Source organism: Panicum virgatum, chromosome 8K (assembly GCF_016808335.1).
Source record: "Panicum virgatum strain AP13 chromosome 8K, P.virgatum_v5, whole genome shotgun sequence".
In the NCBI taxonomy this organism is placed as follows: domain Eukaryota; kingdom Viridiplantae; phylum Streptophyta; class Magnoliopsida; order Poales; family Poaceae; genus Panicum; species Panicum virgatum.
This window is the reverse complement of record NC_053143.1, coordinates 20,883,778-20,910,309: the sequence shown is the minus strand read 5'-3', so window position 1 is coordinate 20,910,309 and position 26,532 is coordinate 20,883,778. Positions and strand designations below refer to the sequence as shown.

Genomic DNA, 26,532 nt, shown 5'->3' with positions numbered 1-26,532 from the left:
GGAGGGCCATGGGCCATGGGCATGGGCATGTTTAGTTCGTTTTACCGGTAGACGTAAAAAATTTTTGCGTGTGAATCTTACCAATTTGAAGTAATAAATGAAGTCTATTTACGAAATTTTTTGTACAGATGAGTTGTAAATCGCGAAACGAATCTAATGATGCTAATTAATCCATGATTAAGCAATAATTAGCGAATGGTTACTGTAGCATCACTGTTGCAAATTATGGATTAAGTAGGCTCATTAGATTCGTCTCACGATTTACAGCACAACCATGCAAAAAGTTTTGTAAATAGACTTCATTTAGTACTTCAAATTAGCAAGATTCCTTTTCACTTTAATGCGTTTACGGTTTTTTTACGTTTACGGAGTGGGAACTAAACATAAACAGGGCCGAAAGGAGAGGCCGGGCCAGCCGCCCAATCATTTCGCAACTAATTGTGCTCGAAGACAAAGGAGGGACATCGTGCCGACACCATGGCGGTAAATTGTTACACTTGCGGACTCGGGACGGGAGGCCTACTTGCAGCACTGAGCCTGGTACAACTGCAAGTTCTGCCTGCTGGGCTGCTGCACGCAGGGTCCCCAAAATCTCTGTATCTACACATGTCCCGTTTTCAAAGATCCGATCCCAAAAGATTGAACTCTCATTGGGTGCGTGGTGGGGACATCAGATCGAAGGTCGTGTTTATGTGATTTCTGGGTCAATCCCAGTACACTGCGTGCCTCAATAAATGTAATGTGTGGCGTTAAATAGTACGCTAGCAGATCACAAGCAGATGGCGAAATCAGACTAAAATGTTCTTCGCAGAGAGCAGAGGGAGAGAGAGAGAGTCGACCTGTTTATAGATGCACATCGCCTGTAATGTAGTACTGTTTTTTTGAATGATGTAATGTACTATGAGTATCGTAGTACAGACGCCATTACCTCCTTACAGTACAGGCGCCTAATTCGGAGGCCCTATCGGAAACAATAGACTTAGGATCGCGAATACCAAGTGACAGCAGCCGACAAATATAATGTGCTGTGTGAAAATATAAATGTTAGAAGTCACACGTGTGACTGGCAGTTAAATCATCACATAAGGCCCAATAACTATTTTTTATTTCGGAAAAAAAATTGTTGCTGGAACAATTATTATTATTTCAGCAACAAAAAAAAATTCCGCAACAAAAAAAGATTATTCTAGCAACAAAACACGAGTGGTCTGGTTTATTAGGCCGATTTTAAGACCAAAACATGGAATCTGGATAGGTTGGGGTACTGCGACAGATCCACTCGGGGTCACACGCGTGACCCCAAACAGCACCCGTGCGAAAAGAAGTGGCAAGCGATACGCCTACGACGATTCAGGAGCAATTTGAACTCTGTTTTGCAACAAATTAGATCAACAATCAACTAAATTAAAATTTCTATATGATTATACTTAATGTATACCTAATATTTGGGGCTCTTCGAATTTGGGGCTTGTGCGGTCGCACGGCTTGCACGGGCCCCGATACGGGCATGATGCATCATCGCCATTACCTTGGTCGTCGAGGAGATTAGGATCCTGATTTTGTGGAAAGCATCGCTGCTGGCAAGCCTAGAAGCAGGTTCGGCATGGCAATGCACGTACTCCCTTGGTCCTGCAAAGAAAGCAATTTTGGATTTGTCCTAAGTCAAATTTTTTAAACTTTGACCAAGTTTATCGAGAAGAGTATTAATAGTTTGAGTGATAAATCAACATCGTTAAATTCATCGAGAAATGTATTTTCATAATGTACCTACTAGCTACTAGATATTGTAAACATTAATATTCTCTCTATAAACTTGGTCAAAATTTAAAAAATTTGACTTCAGACAAAATTAGAATTGCTTTCTTTGCGGGACAGAGGGAGTAGACCGGAGCAGCGGGGTGAGTATTCACTACGGTAATTGTAGGGCTGTAGTAACTGTAGGTGGACTCTCCCTGACTGATGGACCCATCTCCACTGACTGATGGACCCAGGGACTGACATATGATTGAGAGCAGTTGATTCTCTACCCAATGACATGGTTATAAATCTTGCCCCACCCTCACTACTACAATAACGATTTTTAGGAATGCCCCATTTTTTCAAGGACAGGCCAAAATTTCACTCATTGCTACAAATGGAGTGGGATTACTGTAGCATCCGACCCGACCCTAAAAAAAGCCACCGCCCCTAAAAATGAGCACCATTTCCAGGGGTGATTAATGGCATCACCCGCCCTTAAGAAGAGTATTTCTAAGGGCGAGTGATGCCATGACCGGGCGCTAAAAATGATGGCATTTGTAGAGGTGGGTCATAGCCTCACTCACCCTTAGGGTTGGGTGATGGCATTGCCCGCCCTTACAAATGGTTCTACGCAGAAAAAATTTCATATGATTTCAGCAAGCACTTTATCAAAATTATTTGAAGAATTTAGTTGTGCGGATGTAGATGTAGTGTGCTGGTTTGGAACCATATGGCTGGAAGAACCGGTCTGACTGGTTATTGGGACCAATCGGACCGATTTGGCTGCCCGGTCTGACCGGATTGAGGAGTCGGTCCGTCCAATCTTTGCTTGTTTTGCCATCTATCGGTCAAACATCTCACCTGAAATAGGACCAATAGGTGCCATAGTACCTCTCAAGGTTATAGGTGGCGTGCTTTGTGCATAAGTACAATATTGAGATATAAAATTGGCAAGCTCATTCGTTCGGCAAATATTGGCCGAACTAGGGATGCTTGTAATAGGATCAAATTATGAAGGCTGAGCTACCATTACATTAATAGGTATTAATGTTTGACTATTGAAATAATTCAATGGTATTTCAAATGTGCTCTGTAACACCTCACCTCAGGTGTTTAAAAATAATTGGCAAGGTCATTAACTGTGTCATCATGCATAATAACCAAGTTTAAATTAAAAACAATGCATTCTTGTATCTATGCATGCATGTGTATGTATATATGTATGTGTGTAAGAGTAGAATAGTCCTTTAAACTTTTAGAATCAACTACACAAGTTTAGCCACATACATCCACATGATCATGTTGACCTAGTCCATAGGAACGAATCAGGAGTTGGACCAAAATTTGAAATTTAAAAATGCAATTACAAATATTTCAAATATGAGTGTCTTTCAAATAACACTTAAACCATTGCTCAAATGAAAGTTTGCCCAACATGAAAGTTGTAGGGTTTCAAATTGTGAGCAACTTTCATATTCAAAATTTTTCGAGTTTCAATTGAAAATTTTGAGAAAACATAAAGTCAACTCTCTGACTTCTCTCTCGTCTCTCTCTCTTCCTTCACTCCCAAGCACTGGAGGGCAGGGCAGGGCAGCTACGCTGCACGCTGCTGCCTCGCTTCCTGGCCACGGCCTGCGCCGTCGATGTGCCCCCGCCTGCTGCGGCCGCGCTTGCACCGCCGCTGCGCTCTGCTGCATCAAGCACGCCGCATCACGACGGCCGCTCGGCGACAGCCGCGTTCGGCCGAGCGCCGCGGCCGCCACGCGCCCTGCCCCGACCCTCCCCAACCCCTCCTCTCTCTCCCTGGCCGCGTATAAAAGGGCCAGCCTGAGCTCCCTGTGCGCCAATGCACCACCGCCGCCGCCATTAGTGCCGCCGCCATTAGTGCCGCCGCCTCCTGCTCGCCGTCGAGCTCCCTGTTCCGCTCGCTCTCTGCCCTGGCCGACCGTCGGAATTGACTCCCACCTCCCTTCTCCACTCTTGCCCTCCCCCAGAGCCAGACCCGAGCTCTCCCCTGTGCCTAGGAACACCTCCGCCCCCACCATTGCCACCGCCGCCTCAAGCTCCACGCAGAGCCCCCTCATCTACACTTCCTCGCCCCCTACGGACCCCGCAACAAGCTTCCCCACCTCCCACTGAAGCTCCCCGACCCGCTCGCCTCCGCCCAGTGCCGCCAGAGCGGCGCCGCCGCCGTTCGCCACCGGCCACCGGCCCTGCTCCACGCCGGCGAGCCGCCTCCGGCCACCTTCCTCTGTGCCAAGCATGCCATAAGGTAGCCCTCGCTCTCCTGATTCTCACAAGCCCAGGCTCGCCGCCGATGAGGCCTCTCCCTCGCCGGAATCCAGCCCGGACAGTCTGCCCCTGCTCCAAGTCCGGCCAGGGACTGGGTTGCAAACCTCCAAAACCTTTCGGGGGCCACTGTGCAAAGTCTCTTTTTCTTTTCTTTTTGTTTCCAAAACAGGGAACTTGTAAATTCGGTTATAAATCATAGAGAAATCAGAAAAATGCAATCTCAACTGTTCTGGAATCCTTGCAAATAGAACTAAAACTTTTGTTACATGCACTTTTCATTTGCTCAATAGTTTTTGCCTTATTTAAAATACAAATAATATGTAGCATTTATTGTATCTCAAGTTTTATCCAGTGAATGTCTACCATTCTTGGTCAGTGATCTATATACTAGCTGAGTAGTCTTGTGTCAAATTTTCATGGCCAGTGCACACTCCTAGATTGGGTTTTAAAATAGATCTTGATTTATACCTAGGTTAAATGGTTTTATTTCTTAAAGTTGTTATACTGTGTTTCATGATCTTTAAATTCTACAGTACCTTGACTTTGTTTCCTAAGTACTATAGAAAAAGTTTGAAAGTTTTTAGTTATGCCTAACTAGACCAAATGATTTTTGGTAAGGAGAACTACATTAAATCAAGGAAAATAGTTTCTATGCCTAGAAAAACCTGATATTTTTACCGAAGGTCTGTTATGATCACGTAACCACTCTGTAAAAATTTGAGGCTCAGTATCTTAGTGTACTTGTCTGTGCAAATTGATATTGATCCATGCCATTATAGATTTCTTTATTTTTCATGCTCTGTATAGGACTCCTTTAAATCTGCAAATTTTCAGTACCATTACTTGTATATTTTGACCTGTACAGCTTAAACTTGTTTCTAGCAGTGGCTGTGTATCGTATTTTTCATAATTTATTTGATGCTCAAAAGTTTCTAAACTTTTTTCAGTAATATCTACACTTTTTAAAGTACACTGTATAAAAGTTTCAACCCCAGAAGCTATGGGTAACTATAGTTATGGACAGAACCCTTTATCTCTAGTGTTTGCTAAACGAAATGACTTTTGTATGTTTTGGTAGATGATGAAAACCCCCACAGTGATTTTATGAACTAAATCATGTTAAATAATACTCTATAAATGATTGCCCAATAAAAATAAAATATGATGTTGTACCACTTCACTTGAGTTCTTGGACTACAACTTTATAGTGAAATAAGTAATGAAATGTTACCATTAACAATTCATGCATGTGCATTTCATATAGATACGACGACTCTCGCCGACGGTACGTACGAGCTGGTGCCGGAGTCCGAGAGTGAGCTGCGTGAAGCCCAAGCTAATCTAACTGAAGCCGCCGAAGGCCCGAACCAAAGTTCGGAAGAGCCCAAGGCTAGCTTTGCTCAGGAAGGCAAGCCCCGGAGCATGACCTATTACTTTCAACTTTATGCAACTTATTGTTTCTATATACTTATGCATTTAAGTTTACAGGAGTTTATTGAAACTTTAGTTGCATGATCCTAGGTACATATGTTTGAACACTAGTAGGTTTAGGTCGCTAGATAGCTAAGTTTAGGATTCGGTAGAAGTCGAGTGATTTCCTGTCACTCGCGAGCTTATAGGAGTTGAATGTCTACTACATGCTACAATCATAAGGTCCATGGGCGGGGCTATGGTACTTGTTGATGCCCCATCTGTTTAGTGAAAAATGTTAAGGCCGCAGTGTGTGATAGTTGTGGTTAAGTGTTTGAACGTACTAACCACATGCCGAGAAATATGGTAATCGGTAAGCTTAAGTACCTGATCGGACCAGGGAGTGGACTTTTCCCTCACCCTCTTTTAACTTGTTCTCATGCGCGCACATGCGGGTACAGAGTCTGCGTACTCTATAGTCGAGGATGGTGACCCTGATCCACGAGCTGGAAAGAAAGGGGAAATGTTGCGTGGGGACTCGGTTCCCATGCGTGTGTTTAGGTCTGCCTGGCCAGGTTAACAAATTCGATTCGAATCGTCCGTTTCTCGCGGTTATTGAGACTGCTTAACACTTTTGCCACATAGAATAAGTGGAACAATGATGATGATGAATATGGTTGAATGATGAAAAATAATTGTTTTCCACCATGTATGCTATTGGATAGATGCTCACTTAGAAGGGTTAATTGAACTAGAATTTTGAAGCTAAAATCGGAAATTAAGGATTTACTCTTAGTTGCTTTTCGGCGAAACAAACCCCTCCAGCCAAAAGCCTTGCATGTCTAGGTAGTGGGCTAAGTATACCCATAGTCGGGTAAGCCTTACTGAGTATTAGTATACTCAGCCTTCCTTGTGGCTCAACTTTGTTTTTAGGTGATACGTTTGAAGATCAGATAGCTAGCTTGACTTGGCCGTGTATTTTACCTCCTTGTTGGTCAGTGGAGTGGGATCCGACTCCGGCCAACGATGACAATGCCGAGTGATGTCATGTACAGGCTTCATCATGACATCTTGTATCGTCGTTTAGAACTTGCTTTATTTCCGCGGCAGTTGAACTCTGAACTACTTTCAATTTGTCAAGTACCTTTCTGAGATTTCGAACCTAGTTTGTAATAATTAAGTTAATACTCTGTAATGTAATATATTTGTGAAATGTTGTACTCTCTGGACTCACCTTCATGTGAGTTGTATGTAAGCTTTGGATTTCAATTGCAGCTCAGGTGGTTTCATCGGGACTTTACCCGACTCGACTGTCGGATTACTCCGTTTGAAGTGCGTGTTAGCCGGGATTACCTTTATGGTGATGGTTAGCGCACTTGAGCCGGATTAATTCGGGCGGTTCTGCCACAGGCTCACAGGTAATGTTGCCGATGGTTGAGAAATAGGAACCGCAGAAGTAACCACAGTAGTAACAGTAGGTAGGGGATCAATGGTTATTTCTGGTTGTTTACCAGCTGCTTCTCGTTCTCTAGAACTAAGCCAATTAATAACTAAATAAACATCTCGGTCAGCTAACATATTCTTCACTTGTTCGAGGGTAACACCAGAAGATGAATCACTCACATTGGGTATTGCATTAGTAGATACCTCCATGGTGACTTTGCCCCATCGGTCGACTTTAATGCTAGCAAGTGCAGCCTCCGGATCCTCTTCATCATGCATCTTCTTGCGTTCCTCCAGCAGCTGGTGTACACCTTCAGGAAGATGGTCAATCATTCCTTCGATGACGTTGTCCTTGTCAATTTCGGTAGTGGAGCCCATCTTCTTGAGTAGATTAGATAGGTTTTTACAACCAAATTTTCTTCTCCAGTGGAGTCGCCAAAATGTGTTGGCGTAGATTTGGGGCCAACACACGATTGCACTAGCACGTGCAGCGAACAGAGGCCAACTTTGCAATGCCGCTACTCAGACCCGGTCAAACCGATCTTCGTCGGGAGGCCGGCAACAGCGAAGATCCGACAAACGCTAGCACTCGCCTTGGAGGGATCCCGTCACGGCAAGGCCACCTAGAACTCCTTCAAACATCATTGAGACGAGAGAAGAACAGCAGATACAAGGGTTGGGAGAGCTAGGGTTTGGAGAAAACAAAAGGTAATGACAAATAATAGATTGATATATTTTTTGATCAATTGGATGTTTTCAATCGGCATGGACCTTATATTTATAGGGTGGGGAGGTCTTACCCCGCAAGGATTACTTTAATAGATCTAAATTTATGAATTTTCTTAATTACACTCAGACATTAGGTGGACTGGTCTGACCATCTAGACCCACCGATCGGACTGGTCGGCCTCTGCCGGATCGGGTATAGCACTAAGACCGGTTAGACCTTTTGACCCAACCTGATTGTCTTACCAATTTTGTTGGTCAACAACATACTAACAAGTTTTACATACTGGAATAATTCCCCACATGACATTGGTTAAATCCTAAATTCCTTATACACTATAATAGGCTGAGCTTTTTTCCTGACGACCAAAAACCGTTGGGATTCACCTGAAAACTGTCGTGAATAAGACTCCTGTCGGTTTACCAACAGGAATTTGCCGACAGGAGACAGTGGTCAGGAAAGATGACAATTCCCGACGGTTTGGCCAACAGGAATCCTTTCTTGACGGCAGTTCCTGACGACTGTCCTGAGGACACGTCCTAAATGAATTACCGGCGGTTTTACAGCAAAAAAACCGTCCGGAAACAAAATAACAAAGGTAAAAAAATAATTTATCCATGCACAATATCATCTGTAATCACAATTTCTCAGCTCCATCAGATCCAATTGTAGTTCCATATACATGTCCACTAAAATCACTTATACATAAAGATTACAAGCCATCAACCAATTGTTGTTCCATATACATGTCCACTAAAATTACTTATACATAAAGATTACAAGCCATCCATCAAGATATGGCATAAACTAAGCAAATGATAACTGTACTAAATATACATTATTGAAGAGAACTTAATATGACATGTTGCTTTAAATTCTAACTCTATGTATACATAACTCAATTAATAAAACTAAAGTTAACTCGGCAAAAAGTTTAACTGAAGTTCACCTTGATGTTGAGCTTTAGCATCATGAAGATCACCAGCGCTCCATTCACCATTCTGTTGTATCTTTGTACCTGGCCGTGACCAAATTAAATGGATCAGATAGCAGTACTTGTTCAAGTTGACAAACCTTAAAAGAACTAGTAGTGATTGAATCACCAATGCACCCTGCTGTATATATCTAGTTCTGAAATGAAAAAAACTTTCAACTTAAGTCAAAGCATGCATATTACAAACTGAAATTCAGTTAAACATTAACCCATTCTGAACAAGAAACAAACTTCAATTGAAGAGCACATAGGGTCACTAGTCACTTTCAGAAAAAAAGGAGTGTCGATAAGATAAAGGCACTCACCTTCAGATATCAGCAGAATGAATAGATAAGTACAAAATCCCACATTGAAGCATCACATTTTCTTGTCTATGCTATTTCATAAAGTATTGAAACTTTACTCTAAATATATTTCATTCGCTTCATGTGTCCAAGTACAGCTACAAGTTCAATTTCACTGCATTTATGTCTCTTGAAAAACTAAATCAAGCTCAGTTTATCTTATCAGAAACTGACCAAATTGCTTTGCAGATAATGACCTGGCCAAGTTTTGTAGTCCTGTTACATGATCTTGTGTTAATATAGTGTTTTAATAGAAATATAGCATATAATCATTAAGAAATTTCATAAGTTGTTTCAGACAGAGTAAGAGATGAAATTTTTCTCCATTCCAATGATAGAAATTTGTAGGTACCCTAGGAACAAAATTGAAGGGCCATAACCTAGAATAGTGCAATTAAATAAAAATACCTTGGGAAGAGACAGATGGGCCTTTTCCGGCATCGGCGGCTAGATCCCCCGTTGCCACGGCTGGATCCACTCAACTATGAACATTTAGCAATATCTGTTCGAGAAAACATTTAGCAATATCTTAGTATTTGAATGTTTACTCTAAAGATATGTTAAAATTTTGTACATAATTTCTTTCAATAAAATGCACAGGCAAAAAGAGAAGCACTACTATAGTTACATTGCAAAAGAAAAATTACAATCTGTAGTGCTCATTTACCTTGTTGTAGCCTAGCCCGCGTCTTCTGCAACCCCTCCGGGAGAAGCCCTGGGACAGCAAAAGCAAAAACAAACAGCAAGCCCTGCGCGGCGGTGGGTGGGGGCGAGGGCGCCGGCACGCGCGCAGCCGCCCGGCGGTGGGCGCAGGCGTGCGGAGGCACACAGCGGTGGGTGAGGGCGAGGGCGCTGCTGTGCTCGCAGCCACCCGCAGTAGGTGGGGGCGAGGGTGCTGGTGCGCTCGCAGCCACCCGCGGGGGGTGGGGACGAGGGGGCCGGCGCGCGGAGCCGCCTGGAGGTGGGCAGGAGCGCCGGCGCGGGCGCGCGGAGGTGGCTGCGGGTGCGAGTCGCAAAGTGGTGGCGGCGGCGGCGGCGGTGGGCAGATCGAGGTGAGAAGAGATAGGGTTGTTAAGGAGCAATGGATTCCTGACGGGCCGCGACATGAGTTGGGATTTTTGGGTGCCTAGCTGTTGGGCTCCTGTCGGGCTGAAAAAACCCGACAGTACCCTTCTATCTCGTAGTGATATGCCGCTGTCCGTGACTATGGGGGACCCACGTGTCATAGACACAATGGTGGCATATGGGGTATTACAAGTTTTTCAGTGGCATATATGGAAGTTGCCCAAAACATTAATGGTAAATACAAAAATTCTAACCGGCACTGTGGCAAGCGTAATGAATTTTTTCAATTGGGGAGTACTCCCTCCGTTCCAAATTATAATTCATTCCAAGAATCTTGGAGAGTCAAACTATCTCAAAGTTTGACCAAAATTATAGAGAGAAATATAAAGATTTATGACATCAAATAGGTGCACTATAAAAATATAGCTAACAAAGAATCTAATAATACTTAATTGGTATCATAGATGTTATTATCTTATCATATAAATTTGGTCAAACTTGAAAAACCTGACTTTTGGCATATAAATTTGTCATATAAATTGGTATCGAACAGAGCAAAAATTTATGACCCTGCCTGAAATGTACCTTTAATCAGAAGACCTCTTTTGACACTTGCTGTAAAAAAAGAAAAAAGTATGTCATGACTTTGGATCCTTAAATCCCAAATCATGGGATTAGATTCAAGGCTCGGGGGCTACTGGATATGTATCATAAATGGCAACTTTTTCAAGGGTGACTTAAATTTCAAATAAAAATTTGAATGATCCAAAAGACTAATTTGACCCTCAGCCTGATCCTTCGATTCAACCTAAGGTTCGGGGGCTACTCCATGTGGAGTGCGAGTACATCGCGCACCATATATGAAGAAAGATTCGGGGCTTGAGCACCCCGTTGCCTCGATGCAGCCGAAAAAGTACTCGGAAGACTACTTGAAGAACTCGATGGACTTCAAGCTCGAATGATGGATTCAGAAGCACTCGAAGAACGTCTTCAGAAGTACTCGACACCTGCAAGACTCGACTACGAAGAGCTCGGGGGCTTGTCAGACTGGGGCAGCGGGACTGCTCACGGATATGGAATATTCTAGAGTAGGGAGTAGCACTTGGATATGCCGTACCTCTATTGTAACTATTTATATGGCAGTAGAAATAGTTGATGTGCAAGGAAACTACCCGACCTCATCGGATTAGGACTATGATAGTACTCGACTAGGAGTTTCTATGTAACCCTGTCTCTCCAGATTATATAAGGGCGGGCAGGGACCCCTCCAAAACGGACGATACACATCGAACAACACCTAAGGCAATACAAACCACCACACAAGACGTAGGGTATTACGCTTCGGCGGTCTGAACCTGTCTAAATCTTTGTGTTTCTTGCACAATCGCGTTCTGATCCCGGCAAGTCCCTGCCTACAATCAATCTCCTCAGGGTATACCTTGACAGCTTAGCGGTTAAACACCGACAGTGTGTAGTCTTGGATAGCCTAAACTCGTAGATAGTGTACTCACATTGCTTAGTGGATACGATACCCTGGAATACTCATGGATGAAATCTACAGCGGTATCTATGTGCTTACGGATTTTATTCGTGATGTTACAAAGTACCAACACCTTAGTAGATACATCCATGGTGGCTTTGCCCCATCAGTCGACTTTAATGCTTACAAGTGCCGCCTCCAGATCCTCTTCATCACGCATCTTCTTGCATTCCTCTAGTAGCTGGTGAAAATGTTTAGGAAGATGGTCAATCGTTGATTCAATGACGTTGTCCTTGTCAATTTCAGTTGTGGATCCCATCTTCTTGAGTAGATTAGATAGGTTTTTACAACCATGAACTTTCTTCCTCAGTGGAGTCGCCAAACTGTGTTGGCTCAGTTTTGGGGCCAACACACGATTGCACTAGCGCGTGCAGCGAACAGAGGCCAACGTTGCAACGCTGCTGCTTAGACCCGGTCAAACTGGTTAAGGGAGTTGGTCAAACTGATCTTCGTCGGGAGGCAAGCTGCGGTGAAGATCCAACGAACGCTAGCTCTCTCCCAGGAGGGACCCGTCATAGCAAGGCCACCTAGAACACCTTCAAACATTGTCGAGACGAGAGAAGAACAGCAGATACTAGGGTTCGGAGAAAACAAAAAGTAATGACAAATAATAGATTGATATATTTTTTGATCGTTTGGATGTCTTCAATCGACCATGGCCCTTTATATTTATAGATCTAAATTTATGAATTTCCTTAATTACACTCAGACTCTAGGTGGACTGTCTGATCGTCTAGATTCACCGATCGGACCGGTCGGCCACTGCCAGATCGGGTACAACACTGATACCGGTCAGACCTCGTGTCATAGACACAATGATGGCATATGGGATATTACAAGTTTTCCAGTGGCATATATGTGGAAATTGCCCAAAACAATAATGGTAAATACAAAAATTGTGACTGGCACGGTGGCAAGCGTAATGAATTTTTTCAATTGGGGAGTATGAAATTATGAATCCCGTATCACTAAACACATGTACACTGTATGCTTTCGACTTGTCGAGATGAAAATAGAAAGTTAAAACGTAACCTTGAACAAGGTGTGTCTGTGCCATATAATTTCGAACAGAGGGATTATATTGGAGACATTGTGGGTACTGGTTAGCAGATGTTGGCCTGGATGCATCGTTAGCCGGCGCGGGCGCCGGCGCTGAATCAAGACACCCCTGCCTCGTCCTCGTCCTGGTGGGACGGCCTGCTGGTGTCTGGGCCAACTGCCCTGCAGATACGGTAGCTATAGCAGTCCTGTACACGTCTGCCATGCTAAAATGGCCACTTGTTCCTTCTCGCAGAACCTATCAAAGATATGGGATACATATCATACGTGAATTGTCAGAATGAACATATACGTGAATTGTTACTACCGTAGTACATGAGTATCAAGCAGCAGGAGAGTACTTTCTGCGCATTAGATCTTCCGGATGAGGCTGAATGCGCATTAGCTACCGGGCGGCAGGCAGCTGCAGAGGCTAGTCATCAGTGCGTATGCGTGCCTTGCTTGTCCTATACATTAATTCATTTGATCCAATTAGCACGTATAGGAGTACTTGGTACTAGCTCATTCATGTCGCGTCAGATACTGTCCCATGGATCTAAAAATGGAAATGATTGACATGCAATAAATTTCTAAGTTAAGTGTACTAGCTCATTCCGGACAGAACGAACAAATCTCTACTACTAAAAAAGGCTAAGGGTCACTCTTTTTTTCCTTCGTCTTTCACCCCCTTCGTACGTCGGCGTCTGATTCGTACGTCGCCCACCTCCTCCCCCCGTCGTCTCGTTCAAACTAAATAGTCTCCGTCAGATCTGCTCCATCCCCGCCGCCGCTTCGTCCCCTTGCTGGCATCTCCATTGCGCCGTCCCCGGCGTCGGCGTCGCGCGCCCCGTTCTCCATCCACCGTCGCGGACGTCCTCGGGCCAACGTCACGCGCGTTTGGCCGGCGTCCTCCGGCCACGATCGTGGGCGTTCTCCGGCTTCTGTGTCCTCCAGCACCAGCCAGCGTCATCTGCGTTCTCCGTCTCCAGCCACAGTTGCCAGCATCATCGTCGCCCGCGCCTGCCGGTGAAGCCACCGTACTCACTGGTGAGTTAACCTCTGTGCCGGCGGTAATGATTTGGGTGCTTTATTGCTTTTGACCTAGCGAATCTGAGGAGGCCGGCGCGTTATGGCGCTGCTTGTGCTCTGAATTGATGATCTCCTTAGGTTCTTGCTGTTTTTTATTCACCTACAAAAATCGAGCTTGAGAATTGAGATCCTTCGGTTCCTCGCCGCCTGGATCCGTGCCCGATTCAGGACGACGCCGCGTGGGATGTCGGCGTCCCCCCACCGCCCTCTTGGTCCCGCAGCGTTGAGCAGCCTGTGCATCTCTCCAACTGAAGAGTTGCATCTCTCCGACTGTTGTCGATCCGTAAGATCCCCGCCTCCAGTCCTCCACGATCATGACGGCGACAAGTGCTGCATGTTGCTCCTCCATCAATAGGAATGGTACAGCACTCCACCCTCACTCCTGTATGCTTGAGTTTGATTTATTTTGGAGTTTACAGCTGCTCTCTCCTCACATGGTGTGCTTGCGATTAATCGTGCAGGACAGTCCTCAAACCTGGTTTAAAAATTAAACAAATCAGGCAATTCGATCTGAAATCTACAGATTATGTGTTATTTTAATGAATTTGCCTTCTGTGCCATGGACGTGTGCAAGCCGCCATTCTGTATCATTGAGTACATATACTAAAGCTCCAAGAATTGGAGCAACCTCATGAGTTGTGGCCCCACATGGGCCCGTGCACTGTTCATACGGGTCCCACATACTATTCATGTGGGACCCACGTGGGGCCCACGTACTATTCAGGCGGGACCCACGTGGGGCCCACGTACTATTCAGGCGGGACCCACGTGGGGCCCACGTATTATTCAGGCGGGACCCACGTGGGACCCATGTACTATTCAGGCGGGACCCACGTGGGGTCCACGATTATATTAAATTAGCCTCTTTATCTTAAAAAAATATTTTCCTTCCATTATTTGACAATACAAAATATATTTAACTACTTCCTACATACAAAAGATAATAACTAAACTTTGTATACTACATTTACATGTGCTAGTTGTACTACTTCTTGGGTTTTGATTTCCCTCCGTAAACCCACAAAATATAATTAGACTGTTCATTCATTTCTAATCTTACTTTTTTTTCCTACTAAAGTAATTAAACTATACCTACTGAAAAAAAAAACCCTAAGGAAAAATTACCTGTACCTCTATACTACAATGCTTGAGATTGGCGTGCTCTCAGATACAAAACTACTATGCCCGCTTTACTGTAATTTTTAGATCTAACTCAATACATCGATACGATGTCGCTTCGAACATAGTAACGGATAATATCTTCCTATTAATATTTTAGGTTCACATTTTTGGTACAGGCGCGCGTAGCGCGCCAACCTAACTAGTTCTATTGAATTTGCCCTCAGTGCCATATATAGACGAAGCTGTAGTGTTCCGTGCATGCTGCCAGGTTGCAGATCATCGATGACAGCTTGGTATCCTTAACCCTCTCGCATTGCCCTTTGCAATGTTTCATTTTTTCTAATATTTCTACATGGAAAATCTTACTGCAAGAAAATTGGGAGTGTAGCACAGGATATATGTTCGATGAAATGTCTAGAAAACAAAATCAAAGATTCAAGGCCACCAAACCTCATTTGTGGATCGTCAGGTATATATGATCCAAGTTTTATGATTTTTAGCAGCTACTATAGCTTGTTTGAAATATTTGTAGATTCAACTGATTCAAACTGGTCATTGAGCATTGAGAGCTCAACTTGATTCTAGACATCTAAGATGACGACCAATATTCAATAGTTCTCCGAAGGTTCCTACATCGTGTTAAACATTCTCTTTTCTCTTGCAGGAGAGTTTAGTCTATGTTGAGTCATTCTGCTTGTTTGCCATGCTGCTATCAAGTGCAGTTTTCCAACCATCCCTACATGCACAATTAGGAACGTCTAGGCTCAACTTCTGTTTGTTACAATGCTTACCTAATAAACATTACTTACTTCGGTGAATTGGTTGTACATCATAATTGCAGATACTATCATGATTTATTTGGCAGAGAATACTGGGTGTGCAGTACTCAATCCCAGACTATGCCCACATATCTCCACAGTGGTAAGATCTGATTTTTAGGATTTTTTTTGCCAACCCAGCCACCATGAGTAACTTATGTAATTTTGGATCATTAGCTTATGCACATTCTCTCCTTTGAGCTAAACACTAAAATTGAATATGCAGAGGATCGGATCAACATCACTGAGATATATAAGAAACCATCCCTGTTTCATGAAGAACCACCCATTATTGAAAGCAGTCGTTGTACTTCCTCGGCGTCTGCTTCCAGGTCCGCGCAGGCGAGCAATCCACCGACCACCGCAGTCGTGCACTCCACTGTCCTCCCTATCAAAGTAAACCAAATATTTTTTTTATTCCCTTCTCTCCATGCATCGCACATCTCTTGACTGTACCATTAGAATTTGTATTGGCTCATTTGGGCTCTATGCTAGGGGGTTGCTCGTCTATCCACCTTATGTTAGACCAAATGCTCGTTAGCGAATAAATAGTTGAGAACCTCAGTTCTTGCACAACCGTGTGAACTGAAAGATTCCTGATCTAGGTCACGAACATTATTAACAAGTTAGCAACCACTGCAGTTTAGTTAGATATTTTGTTGTTGCATTGACTAATTACCACTTAAGTTTAGTCAGATATTAACAGATCGACTGAAAATGAAGGATTGCATACATTCATATTTGCATTTGCATTATAGATTAGCTTTTTTTTTGAGATCGCATTATAGATTAGCTTAATTCACATTTGTGGTGCTTCGTAGTTCATAGCTGAGTGTGCAGTTGTTTGCTTTTTTAAGTCATATTTTTTTCAGGGTATGATACAGGTATGTCATATGTGACTATGTTTTACTTCATGCAACCTCTTTGTTGATGGTGCTTTCAACCAAGCAGTTGCATGTTTAATATCTTAGGTTGGTGTTATTTTCCTCTTCAACTTGCTAGGACTGAACTGGACACACATTCTTAAGGAAGAAAACTAGCACTGAACAATACCATTATTATTATATTTTATATTCTCAATACTGGATTATTGAAACCAGAGGGAATCATCCTTTCAGTTGAGGGATAGACATGCTACGATGCAGGTAGAGATATCAATATTACAACCTATGTAAGTCGAAAAGTAAGGTCAATTTCTATCATCTCTCAGTCTTCATTTATTGGTATTGATCATCCTGGGAGATTTCTGGTGATCCCCTTTAGTTGTCAGGTTTGACCACAACTACATACTCCCTCCTTCCCTATTTATAAGGCATATACGTATATCAAGATTCAAACCTTGTCATCTTTGACCAATAATTTGACTATTAAATTTTTATTTTTATAATGCAAATTTCATATGATTGGATTCATAATCAAATATATTTTACAATGATTATAAGTTTATAATCAAAAGTGATATAATATATGATAAATAAATGGTCAAAGTGTTGTTTAGAAGACCGTGTCATGTTCCACCATGCCTTATAAACGGGGAAGGAGGGAGTAGTTCAGTTGAATATGGAGAAGAAACAATCAGTAATTAACTTGATTGAAGGCTTTGCAAAATATAAAAGCCTTGGAATTTGGAGGAGTCAGGTTTAGTTTTGTTCAAAATCCAGCATATGTAAGAATTGTCTTAAATTTCTCAGTTTTGTGGAATATCAGTAAAATTGATCTTAAATGTATACATTTTGTGGAATTTTAATGTATGTGTGATGTGTACAATATCATATTTGTAGGGTAGGAGATTCCAATTGACTAAGACTGCTACTATGGTTGAGCCCATGTATTCATGCTTGCCTTCTTACCTATCAAACGGGTAATTATGAGAATTATAAAAGCATTCATTTATATGTCACTTAGATTGATCAAGATGAACATGTTAGGCTCTTTTACATAATATGATTGATTGGGGTTGCTATTTGTTTTGCCCATTGCAACGCACGGGCACGAACCTAGTCAGATCGAAATTAGTATGCCGCATGTCGCATCAGGCACACAGGGATAAATGTTAAAAACTAGCTAGTACGACTGTTTGTATTAGTTTCGGGTGCTTCGAGATAATGCACATCAATCCGCTGATTGTTCGTGGAAATTAAGATTAGTTTGACTAGACGATGGGACCAATATAGTAAGGAATAGCCGGGCTGTTTATTATGATGATGCATTGATACACACTGTTACTTAAGACATACTCCCTCCATCCTCAAATATAAGACATCCTTGAATTCAAAATTTGTCCTCGAATATAAGCCATCCAAGCAGGTTGGGAGTGGATCCAGTCGTGCATGGTTTCTGGTCTTTCCCAACAGAAAGACGTGCATACAGCCATGTATAGGGGGGATGCACGTGGGAGAAGTGCATGGAAAAGGATATGCTACTTTAATTAGCACATATTTAGTTACCCAAATAGTCCCAATGTTTAATAATTAGGGGTAGGAGAGTCTTTTCTACACAGCCAGAATCTGTTCTAAAAAACTCCAGCAGACCATATTTTTGGGGACGGAGGGAGTAGGCCAAGAGATCGTCTATCCTTGGAAGTCTGCACTTTTGTTACTATTTACCCGAGACGAATTACCTTTGGATCAATACACTTCTCTTCTATGTGAAAAGCTACATTTGTTAGGCCTTATAGGTCACCTACAATGACCAAGTTGTAAGATACTACATGATAACAAGGAGCGTAAATAGATGTTGTCGCAACCAAGGGACTTAGTTAAGGTGCATTTATATAAGATTTGTTTTCCTGAACAACGCAAGTGCAAGTTCTAGCCCCAGATGATGGACCTTTGAAAGTGTTTCGAAATTAAGATATATAAATTACAATGCATGATTGATATTCAAAATACATATGATGTAAGACCAACCTTCAATGTCGTCGACCTACATCCATCTTTGCATTTAAAGGGTGGGAGGAGCCTTTTCAACAACAGGGGGATGATGAGGACACCCAAATTAAAACATAAACCAGATGTACCGGTTACCACTACTACAGAACAGGACTTTTGTCCCGGTTGGGAAACCCCTGTTGTCCCGGTTTCCCAACCGGGACCGCCAAGGCGGGACAAAGGGCGGGACCCTTTTGTCCCAGGTCAGGCAACCGGAATTTTTTTTAAATAATATTATTTTAATAGTTAATCGCAAAAATAAATAGCGTATAAAAGGAATTGCAAGAATAGGCACCTATCGGCGGAGCCAACAAGGCACCTATCGGCTACTGGAGAGCCGATATCCTACGTGACAGCTTGCATGGCATCCCGTGGCCCGAGTTGACTGCGATCGCCGGGGTTGTCGGCGCTGAGAGGACCTGTCGGCCATTGAAGGGCCGACTGGCACCTTTTGGGCCGATAGCCTAGTCGGCCCGTTGGCGCCGATGGGCCTGTCGGGCTAACAAGCCTGTAGGCTTTTGAATGGCCGACACCTCGTGTCCATCGTCAGACTGCTCTGATTAAACTTTCCCAATCTAACTAAAGTACTCCCTCCATATCCTAATTAGATGACGTTTAGGACATGAGTTAGCATACCAAGGAGTGATTAATTAGGGGTAATTTTTCCATGTTTGCCCTTATTAAATATGGTGTTGGGTGCACCCTGAGCATAAAACACACGCTGCTCGATTGGTCATGGAAGCTGGTCCAGTGGTGCGGGCTCGCCGGTTCGAGTACTAGTGGCCCCGTTTTATTTTGTTTATCATGTTTTTGCATGGGCGTGCATGCGCGTGCATGCAGGCGCGTTGCTTTGTTCGAGCGGGACACATGCATGCGCGTTGGTTTCGGCCGTGCATGCGCGTTGGTTTCGGCTAGGGACACCGGACACATGCAGGCGCATTGCTTTCGTTCGGGCGGGACACGATGGCGCGCGGGCGTGCATGCGCGTTGGTTTCGGCCAGGGACACCGTACACATGCAGGCGCATTGCTTTCGTTCGGGCGGGACGCGATGGTGCGCGGACGTGCATGCGTGTTGTTTTGGGCCGGGGACGCGGGACGCATGCTGGCGCGTTGGTTTCGGCTGGGAGGGATGTGATGGCGCGCGCTGGGTGGGAGGCCAAGTTTCGGCCGGGCGTTTTCGTTAGTTTCGTGCACATTTTTGCCACCGCGCGTTGGCTGCCGCTGAAACAAATTTTTCGGCGCGTTTTTTCTTTCCTTGCCTATTTAAGCATGCAGCGCTCTCGTCCAGCCATCTTCCTCATCCAGAATCATAACCAACCAAGCACACTTGCTAGAATGGCTGGTCTCGACCTGAATGGTCCACTAGAGGAAGAAGCCTATACTCCTGGTAATGACTAATGACTTCAACTCTCATTTGTCTATTTTTTTTTGTGTCAACTCTCATATTCCATTCTTCCTTTGGACAGATTTTGATTTGAACTTACCTCTAGATGAGTTTGGCGGGATTGATTTCGACTTCGTTCAAAACATGACTGGTATGTAATAGTTTGGAGTATCTCAGTTTGTATTTGTTCCAACTCTCATGTTCCATGATTTCTAATGAAACCGTACTACCACTTGACAGCTCCTTCATCCAGCGCTCATGCAAATCAAATGGAAGACAACTCCAGACATGCTAGCTCGGAACTCAACCAGCCAGATGACAACGGCAATACTCCCTCCGTAACTTTGGACCTGAACCAGCCTATTATGGTGGATGACAACTACAATGGTGAGCCTGCGAGTCCAGCGTCATGCCGTCCGCGGCGACCTCCTGCGAATCCGACACCACCTCCATGGAGTCCGGCGGGGGCTCCAGCAACTCCGGCATGATGCCCTCGTCCGGCTCCTGCAAGTCCAGCGCCACGCCGTCCGCCACGACCTCCTGCGAATCCGGCACCATGCCGTCCGCGGCGAGCACCACGATAACCTCGTCCGGCTCTTGTGAATCCTGCGCGACGGAGAGCAGCGGGTCGGAGTCGTCCACGGACAGCAGCGGGTCCACGACGTCCTCCGCGGCGACCTCCTCCGACTCTTGCCCGATGTCCTCCGTGACGAGCGCCTCCGACTCCGGCCTGACGCCGTCCGCGGCGACCAGCACCCGAGCGCCGCCGGTCTCCATAGCAACGAAACGAGATGAAGAAGTCGCGCGCGTGAGCCAGGCCGGTGATGAGCCAGGCGTGCGCGTGAGCTCCAACTCCTCCGCCTCCATGGAGTCCAGCGCCAAGTCCGGCGCATCCATGGCTTCGCGAGCGCTAGGGTCCATCGACCAGCAAGCGAGGAGCGCAGGTGGTTCGTGCAGCGGCCAGCGGCGGCGAGGGAGACGAGCGGCGGGCGATGGCGAGGGAGACGAGAAGAGGCGAGGTGCGCAGCACACGATTAAACAGCGGAGTTAATGCGAAGCGGCGCGTGTGGCGTTGAGCCAAGCAACGCGTGCGGCTATCGAAGAGGCATGCAGGGGCAAAGACGTCAGTTTTGGCTGGCGATGGGAGGAACAATATCTATTGTGCAACTGCACCCATCGCCCAAAACGACATCTATTCACGATACGGAGAGAGTACTAGCCATCCACCCAATGACCCACGATGGTTAAGTGACCTGTATCCCGTGGATAAGGCCTCTAAACCTGTCACCTAGCCACCGAACTCATAGTAATGAGTCTCATGAATGCTTGCAGCGCGAGCACGTTGCCAGCGCCGGCGAGCCAGGGCTCAGCACCGCCGGGACCAAGCTGAGCAGGCCGTGGTCGGCGGCCATCCGTGCCATGTCGTAGATGTCCTCGGCTCCTCGCCGAGGCACCGCCTCACCGCGTCGAGAAACCCGCCCAGGCTGCCGGGGAGCAGCACGCCGTCGCCGCCCATAGACAGGATCTTGAGGAGGTAAGCGACGTGGTACGCGCCGGCGTAGGTGGCCCATGACACCCGGGGCAGCAGAACAGGCCGCAGGCGCTGAGCCCCGCGGCGAGCCTCTAGTGGTCACGGAAGCTGAGGCCGCGACGCTCACTGTTGGAGAACGGCTTATTAGTGCCGGTCTCAGGACATATTAGTGCCGGTCCCTGTGGCCGGTACTAAATGGCCGGCACTAACGTGACAGACGTTAGTGCCGGCTACTCTGACCGGAACTAACGTGCGTATGTTAGTGCCGGTTCGTAATACCAGCCGGCACTAACGTGCCCGACTCCGCCCGAGTCCTAACAGCAAGGTTAGTGCCGGCTGATATAACTAGCCGGCACTAAATGTTTTTCTTCTTTATGTTTCTTTTCTTTTCGTTTTTATACGTATGGCCATGCATATTTCTACCATATGTGACTACATAGTCGTACTCTTTGCATTGCACAGTATTATTAGAACAACATATTACACTAACATTATATATATATATTTTTTGTCATGTATGGAACACTTAGGAGTTCAAAAGTACATGTGATATTACAAATTATTAAGCAAATCAACTATAGTAACGTATCAACTTCCTCGTCGTCGGATCTTCTTGGGCGACGCTTATATGGAGATCGCCATGAAATTCGCCCTTAGGATTTATGACTTCATCGAGTAGAAATCCGCATATAGCTTGTTGAATTGCCCTGATCCGAGCGATTTCAATGAGTTCTTCTTTCATCCACCAATACTGTCACATTTTTCGATAAAAACATGAGAATAAAAAATAATGAATTAAAATAATGAGCAGATGTGATTGTGCTTACGTACATTGAATGCCTCCACTGTCATTTGCCCTTTTTCACTTGTAAAAGAGTTGATCCACTCGCATACGTAGTATCCACATAAGTTGTTTCCTTGGCCCTGTCTCCAACACTATGGACAAATGTGGGTTACGATATAGAATTTTTCTGATGTTTATTGCGAATGACATTAGTAGCGAGAGTATATTCATACCGGAAAATCAGTCACCCAATGAAGAGGCTTGATTTCACCTATGGGCAAGCCTATGTGTTTGTGGAGGTAGCGACTCCATGTAGTATTTACCACCTCGATGATATCTTGGTACTTTGATTTATCTTGCCTTAACGAGTCGTACACCAAGACCTTGTACTCCTCAATCCGAATACAAAGCAATATCCAATGAAAGTTGTGCATATACATACGCATAACCAATTAATGTTGATTATAATAGTTATTAAATAATATTATTAATACGAAGGGATTGAAAAAAAGGCTAACAAAGAACGACTCGCTGATGGTTGTATGGCAAGAGAATGAAGGGACACATGCTATTTTTACGCAACCCCCTATATATAACATTGACTATGTCTCCAGGATTTTGCGCTAATGATTTCTCGTGTATAATATCAGGGTCGAAGAACCCGACGTTATGAAAGTTCTTCTTTCGGCAAATTTGAATTTTTGACCTACGGGACACAAGAAAAACGGGGATCAGTCAATACACAAGGCTAAAATAATGAAACGAGAGACAATACTTACATGCACCATACACTGACGAGGGACTTGTGAAGGGCATCTTGATGGTATAAATCGTAAAGTGCTGCAAACTCGATATATACATCATCTCCCCCCCTGCCAGAAATGCTCATCTTTAATCCGAGCTGGGAACATCTCTAATTGATTAGCTTTAGATTGCACGACATACCATTTGTGTAACTCGGTCATTCTCGTTGGTAGGAATGGTAGCAACTCTGGCCATATCAAAGGTTCACCAAGTACAATTTTTTTCTTGCCGCGGGCATTCTGTAGGGCCTCCCCAAGCAATTGAGCCCTTGTTAGATCAGTTTGCAATATCATCCCAGCCATGGTCAACGGATCTCTTGATTCATCGGGACATTCTTCACGCGGCACTATCAACGGAGGGATCGATTGTTTGGACTGCTCTCCGAGCTGGGGAACGGTCTTTGCATTAATCCGCCAATTCTTGGGGTTGCTGTAGCACTTTCTGATCTGCCGATCATAATCCGACTCCCTTTCTTTCTCCTTGGTGGGATCTTTAATGAAGTGTTTAATGAAGTGTGACTTTGCAACCGGATCTATTTCTGCCTTCTTGTTCGCAGCCTCCCTCAGTAGCTTGCGCTTCAGCAAGAAGGTTTGAAATGATTCTTCTACCTCTTCCTCTTCTGGAGCCTTCGCTTTCTTCTTTCGTTGCTGCTTATGAGATGGCTGGACCGAAGGTACCGTGTATGCCTTCTGTCGCTGACTCTGATTCTGTTGTGCGGCTGGTGATGATGCCGGAATTGGCTCGCTTTGTGGGGCTGGTGATGGTGGATCCATGCTGGGGTCCCGTGCAGGCGGTGGAGAAGGTGGGCCAACACTAGGATTCCTGTCAGCTGGCGTTGGTGATCTTTGCCTTGAGCACCGAGCGGAATCTGTGTCTGCTTGCACCAATCTTATGTTGCGCTTTGGCCACGCGATCCATGTGTGTACGGCATGTTGTAGTTCTGTTTCTTCAGGACTTATAGGGATCGGGAGGTCCATGTCTTCCCAGCATTCTTCAGTAATTCGGTCAACAAAGACTCTGGCGAATCCTTCAGGAATCAGCTGGCAATGTATTGTCCCGCCCTCTTCTTGGACTTCCGCATAACCCTCAGCACAAACTTTGAGCTTTTTCCCATAAAGAACTAGAAGCTCACATTGGGTCCTAACGGTGATGTCGTCAATGGGGTCCCTCGGCCTGTCGGCACCCAAATTAGGGTGCTCCGTGGAAGCAACACTGCTACGACGCTGAGAAGGGGCGCTGATCTCCACATTGGCAGCTGGTTGGTCCGAGCGTTGCCCAACTGCTGCCTCAAGTGACATTATCCGGTTTTCTAGGCTATGGATCTTCTCTACCACTACTACCTTGCTTCTGCATCGGCTTCGGTAGGTTTCGAGATCTCCGGAAAAGCCATATTTCCATGGAACTACGCCCACGCCTCGGGTCCGTCCAGTGTGTTTCGCATTCCCAAGAGCGTAAGTCAGCTCGTCATTCTCTCTGTTGGGCTGGAAGGTTCCTTCTTCGGTACGCCTCATTGCGTCCTCGAGTCTTTGGGCAGCCTCTCTTACTACGTCGCTAGTCACAAACATTCCAGTGTCGGGGTCTAGTGTGCCTCCATGAGCATAGAAGTAATACCTTGCTCGTTTGGGCCAACTCAAGGTCTGCGGTACGATTCCTTTTACAATTAAATTATTTTCCTCCTTACGGTCTTCTTTGTGCCACCGCATCAACTTAGCGTTATCCTTGTTTTTGAAAAAGCGCTTCAGACGTGGTATTATAGGGAAGTACCACACCAACTTTGCAGGAACTCTCTTCTTTACCGGCTGCCCATCAACATCACCTGGATCATCTCGCCTAATCTTATACCGCAATGCGCTGCAAACAGGACAAGCTTCCAAGTTCTCTTATTCGCCGCGATACAGGATGCAGTCGTTAGGACATGTGTGAATCTTCTGCACGTCCAATCCAAGAGGGCAAACCATCTTTTTAGCTTCGTATGTTGTTGACGGCAGTTCATTACCCTCAGGAAGCATGTTCTTTACCATCTTTAATAGCTCACCAAATCCCTTATCGGTGACACCATTAGTTGCCTTCCATTTCAGCATCTCCAGCGTGGTACCCAACTTCTTTTGCTCCGGTTTGCAACTAGGGAACAACGGCCTTTTGTGATCCTCCAATATCTTCTCGAACTTTAATGCCTCCTTCACAGTCTCACTGTCTTTCTGTGCATCAAGTAACGCCTGACCTAGCTCGTCAGGTGGCTCCTCTTATTCAACATTTGCTTCACCCTCGTCCATTGGTTCATCTTGAAAGCCACCTGCTTCATGAACCCATGCCCAATCTGGAAGGTTGTTATCATCATCGGCATTTTCTTCATTATCTTCCAACATAACTCCAACTTCGCTGTGCTTGGTCCAATGGGTATAGTTACTCATGAATCCATTCAAGACCAGGTGATTCCATAGAGTATCTCTTTTCCGGAATTCCTTTTTATTTTCGCAAATACTGCATGGACAACACATTAAACCCTTTGGCGACCTATTTGCCATTGCCGCCTTGAGAAAAGAATCTAAACCCTGAATCCACGCCGAGGTGCTCCGGCTGCCGTGCATCCATTGCCGGTCCATCTGTAATTAATTACCGTATAAAAACAAAAATCAATTCTACATATATCAAAACAAGTTACTATGAAGTAATTCGAAAACAAATTGTAAATGTGTCATAGGCCACCTATCTAGTAAACCTAAAGTAAATAGCAAAATAAATTGATACAATAACATATACACATGTCACCATGAAATAATTCGAAAAAAATCATTCTAAATATGTGATAGTCAAACTATATAGTAAACTTTCTCTAAAAAACAACAAATAATTCTACCTCGCTCAAATTAATGAACAAATTGATAAATCATGTTCATTTTCCCTCATTCTTAAAATCCTTAAAATTTTGCATAATAACATATAGACATGTCCCCATGAAATAATTCAAAAAAATAATCTAAATATGTCATACTCAAACTATCTAGTAATCCTTCTCTAAAACACAACAAATCAATTCTATTTTGTTCAAATTAATGAACAAATTGAAAAATTATGCTCATTGTTTCTCAACCTTAAAATCACTATTTTCTTTACCTAGAAAGCATGAAACGAAAGAATAAACACTGTAAAAGAAATGTGGAAGAAGCTGCTAACCTTTAATGCACTTGGATGGGCGAAATCGTCACAAATTTTGGAGAAAATGGGCAGCACCTCCCCTCTAACACGCCATGGGAGAGAGGAGAAGCTCGGCCAAATGGATGGGTCGTGCTGGGGAAGAAGGGAGGGGGCAGTATATACAGGGCAACTTAGTGCCGGCCAGTGAATTCAGCCGGCACAAACTGTAGACAGTTAGTGCCGGCTGGACCCTTAAGCCGGCACTAACCTGCACCGTGCCAAGTTAGTGCCGGCTGGAGGGTCCAGCCGGCACTAAATTGGCTGCTGACCGTTAGGGGGCA

The 26,532-nt window shown here is 44.6% G+C and overlaps 2 protein-coding genes and 2 long non-coding RNA genes across 4 annotated transcripts; 3 read left to right on the top strand and 1 right to left on the bottom strand.

Moving 5' to 3' along the window:
* Positions 1-8,239: 8,239 nt before the first annotated feature.
* LOC120644179 lies at positions 8,240-10,064 on the bottom strand. Its single transcript, XR_005663480.1, has 3 exons — positions 9,618-10,064; positions 9,359-9,452; positions 8,240-9,166 (listed from the first exon to the last, which is right to left on the bottom strand). It is a non-coding gene; the product is annotated as an uncharacterized LOC120644179 (long non-coding RNA).
* A 4,711-nt stretch (positions 10,065-14,775) lies between these two features.
* On the top strand, positions 14,776-16,414 carry LOC120644178. The gene is made up of 2 exons (XR_005663479.1): positions 14,776-15,725; positions 15,849-16,414. It is a non-coding gene; the product is annotated as an uncharacterized LOC120644178 (long non-coding RNA).
* Positions 16,415-19,669: 3,255 nt separating this feature from the next.
* Positions 19,670-20,425, top strand: LOC120645549. Its single transcript, XM_039922331.1, has 3 exons — positions 19,670-19,940; positions 20,020-20,088; positions 20,178-20,425. The coding sequence occupies exons 1-3, from the start codon at positions 19,688-19,690 to the stop codon at positions 20,423-20,425; spliced, it is 570 nt and encodes a 189-aa protein (XP_039778265.1). The 5' UTR covers positions 19,670-19,687.
* LOC120645548 (uncharacterized protein YMR317W-like) lies at positions 20,425-21,475 on the top strand. Its single transcript, XM_039922330.1, has 2 exons — positions 20,425-20,881; positions 21,270-21,475. The coding sequence occupies exons 1-2, from the start codon at positions 20,425-20,427 to the stop codon at positions 21,473-21,475; spliced, it is 663 nt and encodes a 220-aa protein (XP_039778264.1).
* The last annotated feature ends 5,057 nt before the right edge of the window (positions 21,476-26,532 follow it).

Coding starts and splice junctions, on each gene's coding strand:
- LOC120645549 (XM_039922331.1), top strand. CDS start 19,688: ATGGCGCGCGCTGGGTGGGAGGCCAAGTTTCGGCCGGGCGTTTTCGTT. Junction 19,941..20,019: donor GGAAGAAGCCTATACTCCTG/GTAATGACTAAT, acceptor TCCTTTGGACAG/ATTTTGATTTGAACTTACCT. Junction 20,089..20,177: donor CTTCGTTCAAAACATGACTG/GTATGTAATAGT, acceptor ACCACTTGACAG/CTCCTTCATCCAGCGCTCAT.
- LOC120645548 (XM_039922330.1), top strand. CDS start 20,425: ATGCCCTCGTCCGGCTCCTGCAAGTCCAGCGCCACGCCGTCCGCCACG. Junction 20,882..21,269: donor CCAGCAAGCGAGGAGCGCAG/GTGGTTCGTGCA, acceptor GAATGCTTGCAG/CGCGAGCACGTTGCCAGCGC.